This window comes from Nannospalax galili, unplaced genomic scaffold (genome assembly GCF_000622305.1).
Source record: "Nannospalax galili isolate Female #2095 unplaced genomic scaffold, S.galili_v1.0 scaffold72, whole genome shotgun sequence".
In the NCBI taxonomy this organism is placed as follows: domain Eukaryota; kingdom Metazoa; phylum Chordata; class Mammalia; order Rodentia; family Spalacidae; genus Nannospalax; species Nannospalax galili.
The window spans coordinates 5,816,420-5,837,052 of record NW_008336933.1 but is presented as its reverse complement, the minus strand read 5'-3'; the positions used below and the strand labels follow the sequence as shown (position 1 = coordinate 5,837,052).

General features: G+C 39.7%; 1 protein-coding gene across 3 annotated transcripts in view; it reads right to left on the bottom strand.

The window, feature by feature from the left end:
- Positions 1-366: 366 nt before the first annotated feature.
- The window catches only part of Slc35b3 (solute carrier family 35 member B3), a 31,677-nt gene continuing 11,410 nt past the window's right edge, over positions 367-20,633 (bottom strand). For all 3 annotated transcript variants that reach the window (XM_008831632.3, XM_029562844.1, XM_008831633.3), the window contains exons 4-10: positions 11,351-11,505; positions 9,837-9,944; positions 7,066-7,163; positions 4,574-4,666; positions 3,854-3,965; positions 2,412-2,481; positions 367-977 (exon numbers count right to left, since the gene is read on the bottom strand). In XM_008831632.3, the coding sequence (XP_008829854.1) occupies positions 827-977; positions 2,412-2,481; positions 3,854-3,965; positions 4,574-4,666; positions 7,066-7,163; positions 9,837-9,944; positions 11,351-11,505 (787 nt within the window). In that variant the 3' untranslated portion in view covers positions 367-826. The remainder of the gene's footprint in view (positions 978-2,411; positions 2,482-3,853; positions 3,966-4,573; positions 4,667-7,065; positions 7,164-9,836; positions 9,945-11,350; positions 11,506-20,633) is intronic.

The following is a 20,633-nucleotide window of genomic DNA, read 5'->3' as shown; positions in this document are numbered from 1 at the left end:
TTTTTTGTCACAACAATGGAGAAACAAACTAAAACAACGGTTCATATTAAATTATGCTAAAATTGGAACCCCCCCCCCAAACCAACCAAGCAACCCACTGACCAACAACAAAAACACAAAAGCAAAGCAAAACATCAAACTAAACCCAGACCAAAATATTACTTTAACACTTCTCTGTGAACAGAAGGCAACTTTCCCTTGCTGCAGGATGACTACTTTACTCCCTATCTACACTCTTCATAAAATTTAAGGCTATTTCCCAGCATATTTTTACATGAGAGAAAACCCAGGTTTTAAAGTGCATGATAAGCTTATTCATATTTCCATTTTCCTCTACAACAAATTATATTAAAACATCTTTTATTTAAAAAAATCACTGGATAATTTTATTGATAAATGAATGTTATCTTCTCTAAACTTTAAATCACCCATTTACTCTTAGAACAGAGAAGCAATTTAAATATCACCACCAAAATGGAATGAAAACGAAACCGCATTCTACTACACATCAATGTCTGACATGTAAAGATTTCCGATTTGTCTTGCAACATGGTCCGTCTCCAGTGAAATTCCTGACACTGCTAAGATGTGCAGTCTTTCACACTGATGTTTCACCATAAGGTGTACCAGCTGTGAGCTCCTGATTGGTTGAGAAGTCAGTCAAATGAGTGTTCTGAAAAGTCTGATACCATAAAACCACCTCACGTGAATCCATCCTCAGAGGACAGCATGCCTTCAGATCCATTGGTTTTTATCCCAATCCTTTTAGAAAGTTAATTAATAATTATTCCCTTAAAATTTTACTATAAATAGGATCAACCAGTGCCTATACATTCTGTGCCAATGTCCTTGACTTTTTCCCTTCCACGAATTTATTCATCAGATTGTTTAGCGATGGTAGTCTTATTTTATCCATATTTTTGCTGTAAACATTGAGAAATATGCCTAGGACAACTAGTAAGCCAGACCATACATACCTAAAGGAAAGAAAGGAAGAAAAAAGATGATTAAAATCAACAAAGTAACAATACATTGCTAATTACAGCATTTGGTGATCAGTCTGTAATAACTCTTAAATCAAAGAAGTCTTGCCATAAGAGACTTACAGTAATATCATTGAAATTTTATGTGACTGGCTTGGGGAGGGGCTCATGAAACCCCACCTCCACCTAAGGAGCTATTGGCAGTTGATGGATGCTGGTGGAGGAAGCGTCAATTTTCCTCAAGGATGTGGCCATGGTAGGCTGCCATGACCCCATGGGTATCCTACACCAAGCATGTACTGACAGCACCAACTAGACTCAGTGGTTAAAAGAAAAGTTTATGAAGTTGGAAGGAAGATGTGGGGGCGGACTCAATTCAACCACAATGCACATATGTATGAAATTCTCAAAAATATTTTTTGTTGAATATATGCACAGAAAGAGTGTTATTTAAACTTTGGGGATAATCGTAGCATATTCGAAGCTCACCCCTTTCCAAAGTCTCAGGCCTATACAAAAACACTGGATACCTAAATCTACTGAAGGCTGTTTGTGAATTCGGGTCAGCACTCCACTGAGTTGTCTGAGTTGGGTGGAGCACAGCGGTGCACACTCTGCAGAGGTGTGAGCCCCACAAGATGCTTATCCCAGCATAAAGAAAAGTCATTTATGATCAAGAAATAACCTGTAACACACTGAGGGAAATTTATTTTTTGGTTTTATTTAAAATTATATACTTGTAAACTTTTGGTTTTAAGTTCCACAACTACTGACCAACGTAAGTTTAAATGAAGTAATTTCAAACACATCCATGACAGTAAAAAGACCAGTAAACACTTTCACAAAAAGCCACAAACTAAATCATTATGATACAACTTACAGAGTATTTCTCCACTGTGAATTATGGAAAGAGATCATAAAAAGTTTTTAAAAGCATGAACTGCAAACACGTAATTTATATTTTGCATGAGGGAAGGGACAATCGTTCAACAGTGTGCAAACTGCTTCACTCACTCACGCTGGAAACACATGCAGTCATACTCAGCCACGCTGGAACGTACACTCCACTCGGTCACACTGGAACATACATATACAGTCATAGCCACACTGGAACATACACCCCACTCTCAGTCACGCTGGAACATACACCCTACCCTGTCACACTGGAAATAAGGCCACATTCCATTGGGCTATAGTGAGGCAATTTAAGCATATAAAATGATTCGTTCAAAATTACAAACTACTCAGATTACTAAAACAGCAGAAGATGCTCTGGATAAAAAGTCAAGATGAAAAGATTTTTTTGTAGAGCACAAGATGGTATCACACACATCACCACAAAATTAACACAAAGCAAAAGCATAAGAGCTGAAAATGCGAAATAGAACATCTGAAATTGGGAAGCGGGGTAATTAAAAAAGCACTTACTGAAATGTGAACGGTTTAGCAAAGAACACAAAGGAGAGGACGATGGTCATTGCTTTTCTCCCTGTTGTCACTGCAGGGTAAAAAAAGGGTTAAGAATGTGCCTCACTATGTTGGCAATATTCTAGAAATAATTTATTCCACAAATATTTATAGCTCTCTACATGCCAGAATCATTAAGGTGCCAGCTACCATTAGCCAGCCAGCCGGCCAACCAGGGTTCCTGTGCTATGGAGGTGACGGGTTTGCAGGCAATGGACATTAATGCATTCATGACGGGTTTGCAGGCAATGGACATTAATGCATTCAGTGTCAAAGTGTGACTGAAATGCAACTCAGCAGCGGCCCATGGTATGATGGAGCCATAGGAAAGGCCTTTCCCTGGAAGATATGATTAGGCAGAGCAAGGGTCAGCCACAGAGTCAGACACCATCAGCTGAGAAGGAATGGGGAGGAAAGAGCTCTGGAGCCAGACAGCCTCGTTTAGAGTCCTGATTCTCACAGCAGCTATCCAAGCCACTTCCCCTTCCCACATTTATGTTCACTTGTATCTATGTGCAAAGTAGAAAATAATGGTCCCTGCCCTTTTAGGTGTGGGGTGAGACTTAACACACAAACTATTCAAATGGAGTCTGTTGTAAGGAGGGCCAACAGCACGAGCTGCATTTATTCCTACCCCTGTGCTTCTACAGTGAGAAAATCCTGCCTACACCATCAAGGCAAGTGCTGCACCTTCCAGCTCTGGCCAGCGACGCAGCACATGCAGCCATCAGCTCCCTCTGCTACACAGGCTTCACGTAAATGAAACGTATGTTCTCCAGAGCAAAGTCCCTGTACAAGGCATGATGCGTTTAGCACACACGGTGTGAAGGGACAAACTGATCTGGGGTTGGCACTAGAAATGCACAAGTGACAGGCCTGCAAGAGTTGTTCAAAATATGCCTGCCATACTTTAAGTGTAAGAAAACTGGAATTCTCCACAAGAAATTAAAAGTATAGAAGCATTTCCTCTGAAGGAAGAGCATTTCCTCTCATCCCACCATAGTTTGACAGAAAACTCTTTAACTATACTTAAAGGTTATTATGTTATGTATATATTTGACATAAAAATTAAACCTTGAGGGCTGGAGATGTTGCTCAGTGGTACAGTGGTTGCCTAGCATGCACGAGGCCTTTGAGTCTATCCTCAGTGCCACAAAAAGAAAAGGCTTTTTAAAATTTCAAAACAAGAAATTATGATCCAATACCATTTTCTTGAAAATTTAAAAATACTATAAACCAAAGAATACATTGGAAAAATATAACAATATTCTTTTGTAATGAAGCGGTGTTGCCCTTATCTTTTGTAAAACAGTATCAGAAAAAATACTAATGTCAATTTCATTTTCAGTGTAGGAGCTGTGGACACAGCATCATGTTAACGAACACGCTAAGCAGCTCCCTACCTGTCACAGCAAGAAGCGCACCAAAAATTTTAATCAAAGCCAGAACAAAGGAGATTCCGAAGTATCCAGTGAGGGAGAACAGGAAAGCGTAGCCATAGGTCCTAACGGGATTCTGCAACGAGTAAAACGGCCTGTTAAATGCAAAGCAAACCCTGAGGTATCACAAATGAAAACCAGACCAGATTTTAATCAGCCTCCTGAGCAATAATAAGCCATTCAACAATGTAGCCACGTAAAGAGTATGTAGTTTTAATTTAATGAAATAAAACATCCTCAATTTTTACATTATGAATTGCTTAAAAATTAACTTACAAGGTACAGCAAGGATGGAAAAATTTAAAGATCAACCTGATCTGCAATGCTGTAATCCAGGAGTTATCAAAGTCTATCAACAATAGCCTTTTTTGGACCAAAGGAAACAAAATGTAGAGAAAATGATTATTATTTTAAAAATATGTTAGTTTTATTTTATGTGTATGAATGTTTTGCCTGATGTATGTAAGTGCGCCCGTGTCATGCAGTGCCAGAGAAGCCAGAAGAGGTGTGCCAGATCCCCTGGAACTGGAGTTACAGATGGTTGTTAGCCACCATGTGGGTGCTGGGAGTCGAACCTGAGTCCTCTGCAAGAGCAGCTAGTACTCTTAACCACTGGGAAAATAGCCACTAGATAAAATAATTAAATGGAAGATGTTTATTTTTAAAACTGCAATTAGTGTTTACCTTTGAACAAAATGCTGCTGCAGGGCCCAGTCCACTAGTACACATCAACCCCAGCAAAATATATACAAAACCAATGGAGTAGGAATATAAAACCTGGAGGACAAAAAAAGGAAAGTGGAAAAAGCATTACCATATCAAAAGTGGAAACAGAGGTGCTTGAATACATAGCACAAGCAATCTACTCAATTAACTTTGCAAACAAAACACTTTTAGAGTCACATTATCATTTCCCTATGACCTAACTTTCTGAAATGACCAGTGAGTCTACGGGTTTCCAAGCCTGTACCTTTTGTCTATAACAACAATCCATGGAACCTTCCACATAGATTTTCATTTTACTTATTTCTTTCCTGGATTAAACACTGAATTTGAATCAGATTTTAAATTTATCATCCTAAAAACAGAATAATAAAATAAAATACTTAAATCTACTTATTAAACATGAAAAATCCCTCAACATTAGTTTGCAAAAGATATGAAAATAATTATTGATTAATTTCCCTACTATCTTATCTCTGTTAATTGCCATCCTCATAAACAGTATCACCAGCAGCTTCTAACTTAAATACCTACTTACAGGCCAGGCCCTGCACTATTTCTGGTCCTGGGTTACTTCTCCTGACTTCGCGTGGCTAGCCTATAAGACAGGTGTTCCTAATCCCATGTTCATTGCCTGGTTTCCAAATGAAGAAACTGAAATTTGAGGTTCTAAGTAATTTTTCCCCAGAGGAGAGCTAGTAACGGCTAGGGTATGAACAGAGGTTGGGTTAAAGCCTGCCATCCTAATCACTACAGTACATTTCCAGATGACCTGTACTTCCTCAGTTCTCTGAGGCTATCCCATTGTCACTGCACCCAGGAAGTGTAGCTATAACGATTATAATGATCAAGAAACTTCAGGTCAGGATTCAAGTTCCTGTTACTAAGATTTTACTTAAGATGTCCCATTCTGTTGAGAAACTAACAGTAAAAAAAGTATTTTTTTATGTCCTCAATGCAATGTGTTCTGAGCAGAAAAGTGGTTGGTTATAAAATTCTCTCTCTCTCTCTCTCTCTCTCTCTCTCTCTCTCTCTCACACACACACACAACACACACACACACACACACACACACACACACACATTCCTATATAAAATCAGAAGATCCATTGAAGAAAAACACTATTTAGAGCAGCCACAGCAAAAAGGCACACCTAACAATGACTTCAATAAGAAATGTACTGTTTTTATAGGAAGAAAATTTTGAATTCTAGTAGATGTTGAAAAAGAACATTTGAGGGGGCTGGAGAGATGGCTCAGAGGTTAAGAGTGCACACTGCGGCCTCTTGCTCTTGTACATGGGCCAATTGTGGGCTTCTGTGTCAATCACCATCTGCTGTACGAGGGACCTTCTCTGCTGAGAGTTAAGAGATGCATTCATCCTATGTGTAGAGGTTCACTGACGATGTATCACTTAGGAAAATAACAAAAATTAAAAAAAAATTAAAAATAAAATAAAATTTAAAAAGCATGTATACTGATCTCCTCTTACAGAGTTTGGTCCCCAGCACCCACACTGGACAGTTCACAACTGCCTAGAACTCCAGTTCCAGGGGGATCTGATGTCTCTGGCTTCCACATATAATTAAAAATAAAATTTAACACCTGAATAAAAGGAAAGTCATATTCTAGTCTTGGCTGAAAATCAAGGGCAGAGAGGCTCTTCTTCCTAGATTAACTCACAACTCAGTGCCATACCAACCACATAGCACTGGGGTCTTGACTAGTGGAGGGTATGAACACCCAAGAAAAACTACTGCTGGTGGTACTCTGGAAAAATGAATGGTGGTATCCAGTCTTAATGAGGGGATGAAGGAAGCTATGACGCTCTATGGCTGAGGCAGAAGTCAATCCTAAACACTTCAATTCTGCTACGATAAAGAAGGCACTAAACAGGAGGAGAAAGTGGACATTCAGCAAACAGAGTGGGACAAATGGGCAGCACAGGGAAGGGATGCTTTTCTCTTAGGTTTTAGGTTTTTTTTTGGGGGGGGAGGTTAGTAATAAAAGGAAATCATAAAACTACTACACAGCATGGGTGAAAATTTTTAAATCTTAGAGCAGGAAAAGCCCTCTTATCACAAGGCCAGAAGCTACGAATGCAAAGACAAGTTGGGCCAGTAAGACAAACTATATATATATACACACACACAAGTTATAATTTATAAATAGAAAGTAACAAAGGGCAGAACAAAGGGATGGAAAGTGACGCCACAAAGGATAGTTTTTAGCAGATAAAAGACTATAGAAATCAATGAGAAAAAAAGCTGGATCAAATATAACATAAGCTGTTAGCTGTGGTAACTTTGGTCTTTGAACCTTCCTATAATGTCTGTCAATATGATAACACAGTTGAAGATGCAAGCTCAGTCTTTGGTATGCCATTTCCTAAAGCTTGGCATGCCGTTTTTAGTCCATCATCAGATGTGAAGGAAAAGCACCAGGGCGCTCACCATCTCAGAATTGGAAGCATTGTGCAGTTTCATGGCTTTCTCTTGAACATTCCCAATGACTGCATCTGCACATAGTGCCAGGGAGATAAGCATCACACCTCCAAGAAATAAAGAAAAAAACTTATTTAAACAGATGGACTAGAAAGAAGTAAGGTAGACCAGAAGTCTAGCTGTGCTACAAAACAAAAGCAGACCTGCAATCTCATTTGCTCTGCAACGCTCTGCATTCTTATCCACAACGTGGTGTGATTAAGTACACAGGTGATGACATAAAACAAATAAGGTAACAGATGCTAATAGAATGCGTTAATGCTGTCATAAGAAGTATTTTAGCATCACCTCAAATAATGCTCTACTTTTAGTCTAGATTACATGATGGAAGGAAATTCTATATTAAACATGTGAGGTAGAAGACACTCTTAGAAGATATACTAGGATTGATGGCTGCACAGCTATTTGGGGGAAAAAAACATTACAAGGGAAATCACACATAAAAAAATCATTACTATACACAGAAACATGGAGGCAGCTACCAAGGTCATGTATGCATCCTCTTTTCTATAAATGACACTCATAATTCACATTCTCCACATTTCTCAAGCTGTTTTCATTGAAAAGCACACCTGCAACTTCAGATCACGGGAAACAACTCAAATGCAGACACTTTTCATAGTTTTATCAGTTCCCTTAATTCTTAAAAATTATTTTATGTGTATGAGTGTTTTTGCATGTACGTAAGTGCACCCCTGTCATGCAATGCCCATGGAGGCCAGAAGAGGTCATTGGATCCCCTGGAACTGGAGTTATGGACAGTTGTTAGCTGCCACGTGGGTGCTGGGAACAAAACCTGGGTCCTCTGCAAGAGCAGTCAGTGCTCTTAACCACTGATCCATCGCTCCAGCCCATAGTTCTCTAGCAAGGGCAGCTGCAGTTCTGCTTGAGTCAATGGGATTCCTGTGTGTTCTTCTGTCTTAATATATTAATGGTTATTAAGGGTCACAGTGCATCTCCATAGGTGTGTCCTTCAGTCAATTAAGAATTTTCAACACTATTCTTCAACTTGCCTTTTTAATCATCTAACTTTGGCATTTATTACTTAACCATATACTCTCACTCATATTTGAAGCTGAATGCTGTTGTAATAATTTCAAATGTCCAATCTCTTTTCAGAAGAAAAGACATACTCTAAGCTCTGGTTAGAGAAGAAGAACAAGATGGATAGATCCTTAGCCCAACTAACAGAAAGAGAGGACAGACCCAAATCAACAAAACCAGAGATGAACAGGGACCCATTACAACAGACACCAAAGTAATCCAGAACATGATCAGGGAATACTTGAAAAACCTATACTCCATCAAATTAGAAAACCTAAAAGAAATGGATGTGTTTCTAGATACAACAGAATCACCAAAGGTAAACCAAGAAGAGATCAACAACTTAAACAGACTCTTAATAAATAAGGAGGTTGACAGTAATACAAAGTTTTCTGATTAAAAATACCTCAGGTCCAGCTGGGATTCATGGAAAAACTCTACCAGACTTTCAAAGAAGGACTACAATCAATACAGTTTAAATTATTCAAAAAGACAGAAACAGAGGGAGAACTTCCAGACTCTTTCCATGAATTTCCCTAATAGGAAAACCCTTCCACCACAACAAAAGAGAACTATAGACCAATATCCCCAATGAACAGGGATGCAAATATTTTCAGTTAAATTATTTTCAAACCACACACAGGCATGTATTAAAAAGATCACCCACCATAATCAGGCTGGCTTTATTCCAGAGATGCAGGGATTGTTCAACATATGTACATTAATAAATGTAATAAATCATATAAACAGACTTAGAAAAGAATCACACGATAGTCTCAATAGATGTAGAAAAGGTCTTTGACAAAATCCAATATGCCTTCATAACAGTCCTAGAAGGAACAAGACTAGAGGGAACATACCTCAACATAATTCAGGCTAAAGAGGACAAGCCACAGCCATCACTCTAAATGGAGAAAAAGTCAAAGCATTCCCATTAAAAGCAGGAATGAGAGAGGGCTGTCCACTACCCCACACTCCTTTTCAATATAGTGCTTGAAACCCTAGTTAGAGCAATAGGACAAGAGAAGGAAATTAAAGGGGTACTAATTGGAAAAGAAGAAATCAAATTATCCATATTTGCAGATGATATCATACGTAAAAGATCCAAAAAATTCCACCAGAAAACTTCTAGAAATAATCAAAACTTTCAGCAAAGTGACAGGATACAAAACCAACTCATAAAATCGGTAGCTGTTTTATATACCAAAACCCAAAGAGCCAGAGAAAGAGGTCATGGAAACATTTCCATTCTATGAATGGTCATTAAGATAAAAATGGGATTCTGATGCTTCTTCTTATCCCCTAAATGTGCTTTAATACTTATTCTGCTTTGGAAAAATCTAAATACAACTGACAAAACTTAACATAGCACATGACTAAAGCTTAAGTGTCATCTAGTAGTATGTTTATACTATCCACCTTTAATGTTAAAGAACAGTATAATGTTTCACTACTGTGACTTCCCTACAACTCGACAGCCTCCTGTCGTGCACTAAAATCATGACACATCTCTAGAGTTGTCAGATTTTTACTACAAGTTAAATGCAAAGTTTGAAAGTCTTGTCAGATATGAGATTCAGATGTCATACTATCATTCAAACTCCTAATGAAATTTGAGAACTTCTTATTCAAACTAAAATGCCTATACTCTTTAGGAATACAGATAAATTCCTCACCTGTCAGATTGAAGTTTGGTGCAATTGTGCTGTCAGCCAGGGTAAACCAGATCAGGCCAAGACTCATACACACCGCAGCTGACACATCTGCAATGTTGTATCGCTTTCCTAGAGAACAGGAAGGAAGCCCACCTCATTATGCTAATATTCACCCAGCCTACAGTCAGATCCCTATACCTCAGAGATTTGTCCCTAATGTCCGCTGTCCGAAATACAGAGAACACTTAGATCACAGCATGAGACAATCCCAGAGGGTTTAACCTTAAATTACCAGGGCCACATGCTCTTTTAAGATAGAAATGAGATCTTATTTTGTTATGACAGAAAAAAATATAAACATGCATTGCTTAACGGCGAGCCTGTGTTCAAAGAAAGACATCTTAAGATTCCAATACTACGTGACATCACAGAATGCACTTACATAGACTAAGGCAACTGTGATGTCACCTAGCAATGTCATCTCATGGGACCCCTTCATACATGTGGTCCCCTGGTGCCTGAATCATTATACAGTGCGTGATTATATTTTGATTTTTTAAAAAAATGACAAAAGTAAAATGCATCCACAAAAAATTTTAATAAATTATGAAATTAGTACTTTTATATACGAATAAAAGGCTGCAGATTTTCCTGTACTTTGTAAGTTTACCAAGGAGACAACAGTACTGCTTCTGGCTACATGAAACACCAAAACTGCTAGATCGGGGAGAATGAAATTATTCTACCATACCCCTATTTAGAAACTGGAATGTGTTATAACTTTGGGTAAAGATTATAAGGAAAGAGATGTACCTATTTAGAATATTTAACAGGGAATGCAGGATTTTTGCTACATGGACCATCAACCAGAAATGGTAAAGGAGGTTGCTGACACATTTCTACTTTCAAAGGTTAATTCTGGAAAGGCAGCTAATGTTTGAGATCAGGCTGTATAAGACCTGCTGTGATGGGAAACACTGGAGTATGGAAACAGGAGCGTGCTCGTGGGAGGGGAGAGGAAGGGCTCCTGCACACTTGTGCTGTAACTGCCTCCTCTCCACTGTTTCACACAGCTCATCACCTAGGGGCGGTGCTCTCCATCAGCGAGTCAGAAGTGGCTCAGCTCAGACTTAGCTCTGTTCCAATATGACAGCTGCTGACTAGTGGTGCAGTGGAGGAAGTTTGGGGCCCTGAGGTGTGGATGAATCAGAATTGAAAAGACACCTATCCAGGCACTTTTGAATCAGGACTTCAATATGTGAATACAGCATTGCTAGAAGTATTAAATCCCAAGACAAATAAAAACACTGTTTTTTTCCCCCCTAAGTCCAAATTACGGACCTCAAACACTACAGTACATTAGAGAAATACCAGTTTTTACAATACCCTATTTTTTTTAAAAATAAGATGTTGTATTGTTACAATATCCAGAATGTTCATTAAAGATAGTGTTGACATTTAACATTTTTCCTAATGCCAGATGCCATACCATACTTGTGTGGTTCAAACAGTAGAAGAATATATCATTACTATACCTTGAATGAAAACTCCTCCTAGCATAACGGGGATCAATTTGCAGCATTTGAAGATGACTTGGGTGGGATAATTCAGGTAGCCCAAGGAAGTGTTTGATAACCCCATAGTACCCACAGTTAGAAAAGCTATTATCATGTAGGTTTTTCCTGGTATTCTGTAAAAGACAATTTTTAAAACCTTCATTTTGGGACCGACTTTCATAGAACTTTACGTTGATGTGCTTACAATGTGCTTTTCTAACTTCTGGTTAATATTTCTGGAAATATAAGTAAAAAATCATTATTCTTTTCACGTTTTAACCCTGTTTATTTGCACATTATTGATAAAAATCACAATACACTCTCACTTCATCAGTGAGGATGCTCAACTGCATATTATGAAAGAGGGTCACTGGGCTTCTAACAAAGTCTATATGTTGATCAGAGACTTTTTAACATTAGTTCTAGGTATAGATAAAAATAATCTTCATTAAATTTAGAAAAAAAAAGATCATTTAAAAACTCTGAGACTCCCAATGGCAAAAGGCACCTATCAGTAACTTTTAAATGGCTGCTGTTTCTCACATTCCCATCTAGCATTAGGAAAAATACACCTTCCCATCCTGCAGAAGTTAGAGTCTATAGGCTCTAACACTCAAGACATAATTTTTATTACAATATTTTACAGACTGCCTCTGTATTTTATGTTATGATAGCTTCAAGCTGAAGTGGATCAAGATGATGCTGTCCTTGCAACCTCAAATCTTGTAACTTTGTCTCTACCCGGGTTTCCTAAAGGAGAGTCTTCACTTGGCATATTTATAGTTTTATAATAATTCCCACTACTGTGGGAATATGCTCACTCTGACTAGATAGTTCATGGTTTAAAATATGAAATACGAATCTTGTACGCTGATGAGATGCACACAGGAGGTGTCAGTCATTTATTTGATTATGCTATATACTAATTTTAAAAACTTTATTTAGTTTGTTTTTTGAGACAGTGTCTCCCTGTATCCCCACCTGGCCTAGAACTCACTATGCAGACCAGGCTGGCCTTGAGCTCAAAGAGATCTGCCTGACTCTGCCACCCGAGTGCTAGAATTAAAGGTATATGCCACCATGCCCACGATCATGTTGTGTACTTAGATGTAATAATCTACATTTAGGGATTTGTACTGGTACTAAATCAAGGCAACAAAATTCTGTCTCTGTCTCTCTCTTTTTCTCTCTTTGTTTGATTAAGACTCTCTAACCCAGTCTGGCCTCTGTGCAGCTAAGGAAGAACTTGAACTTCTGATCCTCCTTGCCCACTTCTTACATGCTAAGATTAAAGGTGTGTGCCACCATGCTTGGTTTATGGGATAGCAGGGATTGAACCCAGGGTCTTGTGTATGCTAGGCACAGTTCTCCACATCTTTTTATATGGTTAGATAGCCAGTGTAATTATTTATTGAAAAAATTCAAGTGCAATGCATTATTTCCATTTCACCTTCGAGGTCTTTCTTACACTTAAGCATGACTACGTTAGTCAACACTAAACCACTGGGAAGAATTGTCTTGCCCCTAGAGCATTCTTCAACGTATACTACAATCAGGTGTTCACACTGTCCCTGGGTCTAAGCCCGTACTGTCTTCAGCAGTGGGGGCAGACAGCATCACTCTTCCAGTAAGGAAGAAAATCACAGCAGTCAAAGTTCCTCAAAGATAAACAGTAAACAGTAATAGCCAGAAAGTAAATAGTAAAGTCAGAAACTTACAAGGAATGACTACAAACTTAGCAGAATACAGGTAGAAAGAACACCAGCCTGATACCCAGGGGACTTCAAGGGTTCCAATCCAGAGAGCAATACATCTCACAAGGTCTCAGCCCTCCTGGCCTACCTTCCCTCACCTCTAGAACAATTGGAAGCTGCCATGCATGCACGTACCAACTGCCTCCAGGGTCTGGTGTTTCTATTTATTGAATTCAGAAACAGTGGGAGAAATGCAACTAAAACAGTAACACGTTTAGAACATCAGAGTTTACAATGTGCTCTATCACATATTTCCATGTTGGAGTCTCAAACTGAATTTCTGAAACTTCCCAGAAGTCAGATAAGAGGCAGTGCTAAAACTCAAATCCATGTTTTTTTTTTAAACTCCAAAATGTAAACTTAGTAAGAGAAAAAAAAAAAGCAAGAGTTTTGGTAATTAAAGGGCAAAAGAGTGGTAACCCCCAGCAAATGTGGCAGTTTGGGGTGCATCAAATTTAGACAATGTGATTACACCATTTCCTTATAATGCATTTCTGAGGACAAATGATGAGCCTTTAAGGAAAAGGTTTCCATTTATAATTACACTTATCTTAAGTCTACACATTCTATTCTCAAAATCTGTGTCTAGAGCAAACCCAGGTTACATTATTTTTAAGTGTGTTATGGTCACACGGCTTCAAGGCTGGAGAAGACACGGCAGGAGCCTCTGGCTGGCAGCTGCAGGGAGGTGCTTCCTTCTCACAGTACAGGGGCCACTGTGACTTCTACAGAAGCAGCAGTTCGAGGACAGGACAGGGTCATCAGGCTTCCTTGACAAGAATGTTTATTACTCCTAGTCTACCACCCTGGCTTTTCTTAGTTTTAGAGGATGAAGATGATGAGCATGATTTTCTCATAGTAGTATTTTTACAACAGTTGCTATAATTTACTGGCAATAGAGTTTGGGAAGTAAAAGTAGATTCTAAAGAAATATGTGCTACAGATTCTCCCAGTATGAATGTTGCCACAGATGTGAATATTAAAATCGTACAGTTCCTTATGTATATGTTTCAAAAACAATTCTATGTAGAAAAAATAAAAGCTGTGAAATTTTTATTAAGGGATTAAGCATTGTACAGAAGAAGAGAGAATGTCAGTAAAACCAGTAAAACAGTATTTTAGCTGTCCAATAGGTACATGAATTACACATACTAGGGTGTGCTGGCAGGATGACTATGCCTAATCACCCCGGAACTGCGCATTCATATCCTAACTACCTTCTGTGTACAGTCACAGTGATACTGTGTTTTGTTCTATATGTCATTAAAGATATACCAACACATTTTCCAAAACTAGATGATTACTAATTTAAAAGATTTTAAAATGAGGAGTTTTGATTTTTGCAAAAATAAATGAAATGTGCTTTTCTGCTGTTTAAGAACACAGTTCTCCAAAACAGAAAGACAGGAATGTGAAGGGGCGGTGGAGGGGTTGAGAGAGGAGAATGGGCTGGGGGTGGGGGCTGAATGTACTACATATAGGCATGAAATTATCAAACAAGTGGAACCAATGGAAAAAATACATATCTTAGTCTTCTGGGTAAAATGCTATATTAGCAGCTGCCTTCCTGTGACTTGGTTAAGAAGGGTCAGGAAAAAAAAGAAAACAAAAACGATTTTCTTTCAAAGATAAAGAGAGAGGATGAGCTTTGGAAACCCACAAAGGAAACACCAGGCTACCTGGAGAGTGCAGAGGAAGAACAGAGTCAAGCCATGTCAATCACAGGGCCAGTGCTGGGGGTGGAGCAGGAGCCTCATCAAAAGGGAAGTCAGCCCTGGTGAGAAGGCATATGCAGCTCTGACCCCAGGACAAGCCCAGGGCACTTGCAAGCCTCCAGTGGGTCAGCTCTGGAGAGGAATCCTATCCTGTCACTCTACAGCTAGGAGGGCAGAGGTAGGGCATCATCCTGAGGGAACCTACTGTTAAAACCAATCTACCCTGGGGGCCCAGGAAGAGGGAACAACCAGAAGCCACAGCACTGACTTTACCCTGCCACAGCCCCAGGTGTAAGCCAGCTCTGGGAGGCAGCTGTGGAGAGTGGGCAGGCCAGGCACCATGTGCAGCTGAACAGTGCGCTCAGGCAGGAGCATGTGTAAGGAGAGGTGGTTCCCATCACTGCAGTGGGGACAGACGTCATCCACTGAGAATAACTCTGGGCTCTGATATCCCTGAGCCCCAGGTCAGCATGTGGACCAACTCCTGAGGCACCTTTGCGATTCGCTGCTGTAGGGGTGGAAGCTCCAACAGGCTACCTACCCGCAGCTGAATCCCTTCAGGAGGGGCTGAACACTCAGGAGGTCTTCAGAGTACAGACAGGCCTGCTGTCAGCTCTCTGTGCTGTGGGGCTCCTGGCATGACTAAAAGCACCCCTCCCGCCCCCGCAAACCCCAGCAGACCATCAACAGCTGGGGGTACGATGGAAGGGATCCTCAGAAGGTGAGCGCCTGCCCAGCCTTCAGACTGCAGAGCTAATGTGGTCAGCAGAGACCTCTGGTACCCACAGGGATGCGTCAGAAACTTCTCTACTATGTATCAACCACAGGACAGACAACTGACTCCTCCCACTGTGCAGGAAGCTGAGGATCCACAAAGAACGTCTTTTTGTCCCTTACTTTTACCTGCTGCTACACATTCAGCAGCAGTTTTTACTTCATCATATTAAAAAAGTACGTTTCTGTCTTCTGCTTCCTTCAGTCGTCCAGCCTCGTTTATGCACTTTTCATGACGGACACACACTTTTCCCTTTATTTTCTGCCTTCAGAGCTGCTCTTCCTTCCTCTTTCTTTAAGCAACACTTTTTTTTTTTTAAAGAAAACAAAACCATACTTTATTTTATTTTTTTACTTCACTTCCTAACATTTATCCAATATGGTGTGTGCACTTGCTTGGTACCGGGAATCTGTCTACCGGTTTCCATTCCTACTTTCAGCATCTCGCTCCTCCCTCTTCCTTCCATAGCGCTCGCTCTCCTCCATGTTCCTTCTTCCTTTCCTCTGCGCACACCTTTCCTCCACTGTCCCATCTCCACACTTCCTCCACCTCATCCCCTCACTTTTGAATCTGTACTAAATACGCTTTCACTCCACAGCAGTCTACATTAGTTTTGTCACTTTGTGTTTTACAGTCATTGATGATTATTAGTGGCTTTTGTTTGACTGTAGGTGCATTTTTATTTCCTGCTGTTACAGCAGACTGTTTTCTCCTCCTCTGAGTGCTGGGGATTGAGCCTTCAGGAAAAGACTGCTTAGTAAGAAGGTCATCGAATAAAACTGGAAGGGCTGTGAAAACCAAAAGATGTGCAAATGACTGCAAAGAAACACATACACACATATATGCACATATAGATACATACACATATATCCATACACACTTATACACACACAGGTACACTTATACACACAAACATACACACACATACATATGCGCACAGATATGCATACATACACATACATGTACACAGACACACTTAAACACATACACATAGGCACACTTCCATATACACATATATGTGAATATACACACATACAAACATAGAGATGCACTTATACACATATACACACAAACACATGCACACAAAACATTTACATACACATGCATATACACGCACAGACACACACACAGACACAGACACACACACACACACACACATAGACACACATACAGACACACACACACATAAAACAAGGCAATAGGACTCTTCCAAAAGATCTTCACTCCTCGACTACTGAATTCAATGATGCTAAAATAGGTCAAACGTCAGATGGAGATTTCAGAAGTGCACCAGATGCAACAATCAGGAGAACACAATCGAGGACCCAGAGAGCAGAATCAGTAATGTAGAGGAAAGAAAAGACACGTTCAGTAAAGTGGCAGGTTACAAAATTAACCTACAAAAGTCGGTAGCCTTTCTATATACCAATAACAAGCAATCAGAGAAAGAACACATGGAAACACTCCCCTTCAAAATAGCTGCAAAAAAACATAAAATATCTCGGAATAAACCTCACCAAAGACATTAGCGACCTCTACAATGAAAATTTTAAATCTTTAAAGAAAAGGACTGAGGAAGACATCAGTAGATGGAAGGACCTCCCATGCTCATGGATTGGAAGAATTAATATTGTGAAAATGACCATCCTACCAAAAGTCAATTATAGATTCAACGCAATGCCAATCAAAATCCCCATGACATTTTTCACAGAATTGGAAAAAACCATCCTAAGATTCATATGGAAGTGCAAAAGACCTCGGATAGCCAAAACAGCCCTGAACACTAAGAGGAATGCCGGGGGGATTATTATACCAAATTTTAAGATGTATTACAGAGCTAGAGCCATAAAATCAACATGGTACTGGCACAAAAATAGACCCATAGATCAATGGAACAAAATTGAAGACCCAAATATGAGTAAATGCAATTTCAGCCACCTGATATTTGACAAAGGGGCAAGAATATTCACTGGAGGAAAGACAGCATGTTCAGCAAATGGTGCTGACAAAACTGGATCTCCACCCGTAGAGAATGAAACTAAACCCCTATCTTTTACCCTGCACAAAAGTCAATTCCAAATGGCGCAAAGACCTCAATGTAAAGGCTGAAACTCTGAAACTGTTAGAAGAAAACATTGGGAAAAACCTACAAGATATAGGTGTAGGAAAGGATTTTCTAAACCGGACATCAATTGCTCAGGAAACAAGGGCAAGAATTAACAAATGGGACCTCATTAAACTAAAAAGCTTCTGTACATCAAAAGAAGCAACCAGGTAAGTGAACAGAAAACCCACAGAATGGGAGAAAATCTTCACCAGCAACACATTCGACAGAGGTTTAATATTGAGAATATATAATGATCTCAAAAAACAGAGAATTGTGTAAAGGAATAACCCAATTAAAAGATGGTCTAAGGAGTTGAACAGAGAGTTCTCAAAAGAAGAAGTAAAGATTGCTATGAAGCATCTTAAAACATGTTCAACATCACGAATAATTAGGGAAATGCAAATTAAAACCACTTTAAGATTTCATCTTACCACAGTCAGACTGGCTAAGATCAAGAGAACAAATGATACCAAATGTTATAGAGGATGTGGGGAAAGGGGAACACTCATCCACTGCTGGTGGGGCTGCAAACTTGTTCAACCCCTATGGAAAGCAGTGTGGAGAACTCTAAAAAAAACTACCAATGAACCTACCTTTTGACCTAGTTAAACCACTTGGCATATACCCAAAGAACTCTTCCTATTGCAGAGACACTTGTATATCCATGTTTGTTACTCCTCTTTTCACAACAGCTAAGAAATGGAAGCAACCTAAGTGTCCCTCAGTTGACGGGTGGATAATGAAAATGTGGTTCATTTATACGATGGAGGTAAATGGATGGAACTAGAAACTGTTATACTAAGTGAAGTAACACAGACTCAGAAAAAAAAAAAAAATCGATATATGGTCTCCCTCATATGTGGATCCTAGAACCAAACCCTGGTAAATGAGCATGTATCCAGACATAACTACAGGAACCAGGATAATGGAAAGCAAACAGGGAGGTAAAGGAAAAGAAAGAACCTCAAAGAGAACAGTAGGAAACAGGCCTTAATAAGGAAGATATGGATAAAAATTGGGTTAGTTTAAGGGAGGGGGGAGGGAAGGATATACAAGGAACTTAGGGGATAAGGGGAAAGAAGGAGCTCAAGAGAGGTAGGACCATACATAGGAGGGTATTAGTAAGGGAGAAAGGGGGGAAATGGTGGCACCTTAAGTGGGAAAACCATGATGGAGGGGTGAGACAATGTGAAAGATAAATAATGCCTAGCTAGTTCTGAAAACCAGAGGGAACCATATTACTCCTACAACCTACTGACAAATTATACACAGCAGATCAAGAAATAATATGTATAGGTAAGGTTTATCTGAGAACAATTGGTCTTTCCCCCAGATTTATCTACTTGACACACAGTAATTAAAAGTACCAGAGTGGTGGAACTAACCTTCTTGGATATTTAACAGACATACTTTGAGGCCTATAATAATTTGGTCAGAGGGACACAAAGGACAGTTTTTGTTCCTTGCCCTCCTAGGTTGACTAGTTCCAGGGTACTATGAGCATCTCTCAAAATGTCCTGTAATGGTGGTTGGTCACCTGTCCTCTTGATCAAGGAGGCCGAGGAAACCCCACGAGATGGACTTGAACCAGTGTCCAGTCTACAAAGAGGAGGGTCAGCACAGAGGAATCATTTCATCCATGCTTCCAAGCAAAGCTAATCATGGTCGAGCAGGACCTTTGACTTATCTTCACATAGGTGGAACTGGTAAAAGAAAGGGACCAGGGACTCCTCCCAAGCCCATGTGACCACTGAGGAACAGATCTCCAAGCAAAGCTAATCATGGTCGAGCAGGACCTTTGACTTATCTTCACATAGGTGGAACTGGTAAAAGAAAGGGGCCAGGGACTCCTCCCAAGCCCATGTGACCACTGAGGAACAGATCTCCAAATAAACTTAAGAGTAAAAATAAATTGGTTTACATGGGCCAACTGCATGGCCTTCAACACACAAAAGGAAAGTATAACCAAACATTAAAGCTGCCAATGTAATTTCTTAAGAGTCCATATGCATAGCTAAATGCTACATACCAAGCAACAATGCCAGATAAGAGATACCTCCTTTTGAGTTCTTGGCCAGGGTGGCCAAAGGGACTCCCAGATAGTAACCCAGCATAGAACTGGGAAAATGAACAGTAGACCCCAATCTTATCTAAAGGAGTATTGACAACTGATTGCTGCTAGATGAGGAACAGCTGAACCTCCTAAAACAAAGATCTCTAGACAGGCTGACTATATTCCCCAGAAGGGCAAGTAGTGGGGAATAGCTGGGGGTGCTGACAACACAGCAGACACTAGCAGGGATATCAGAGTATAATAGCTCTAGTGGGGGGAGGGAGGCTATGGGAGGTTGCCAAATGGGAAGTGGGTGTATAGTTGAATAAGATGGTTTGGGATGTTCTGTGTGATACATACATATACATACACACACACACACACACACACACACACACACACACAATCAACAAATTTTAAAAAATGTATTAATTTGAGGAGGAAGCAAGGAAGCATGGAAATTTATGTCATGTTAATTAGTAGAGGTGATAAATATTACCATTGAAATCTACCACATGACTTTATAGACGTACACAGGTGCCAAGGATCCAAGTGCAACTGATTATGACTAGTAAGTAATAATCCGATACATACAGATTAGAGATGCATGCACCAACATCTCAGTGCTAGTAGCAAAAACAATGAGTCTTTCTGCAAGGAACAATATATTCTAAAATGAAATGGAGATCTTTCATAAGGTTAAAAATTCATTCAATTTTATGTCTTACAGGGCTTATACTGAGTTCAACAATGTATAACTGTATTAATTCAACTGTGAACCTAGAAGCTTGCAGTCACTTGTAAAAGAGATGTCCTCTTGCTCTGGAGTGTGTTACTGAATATGCTAAGGCTGTAGTG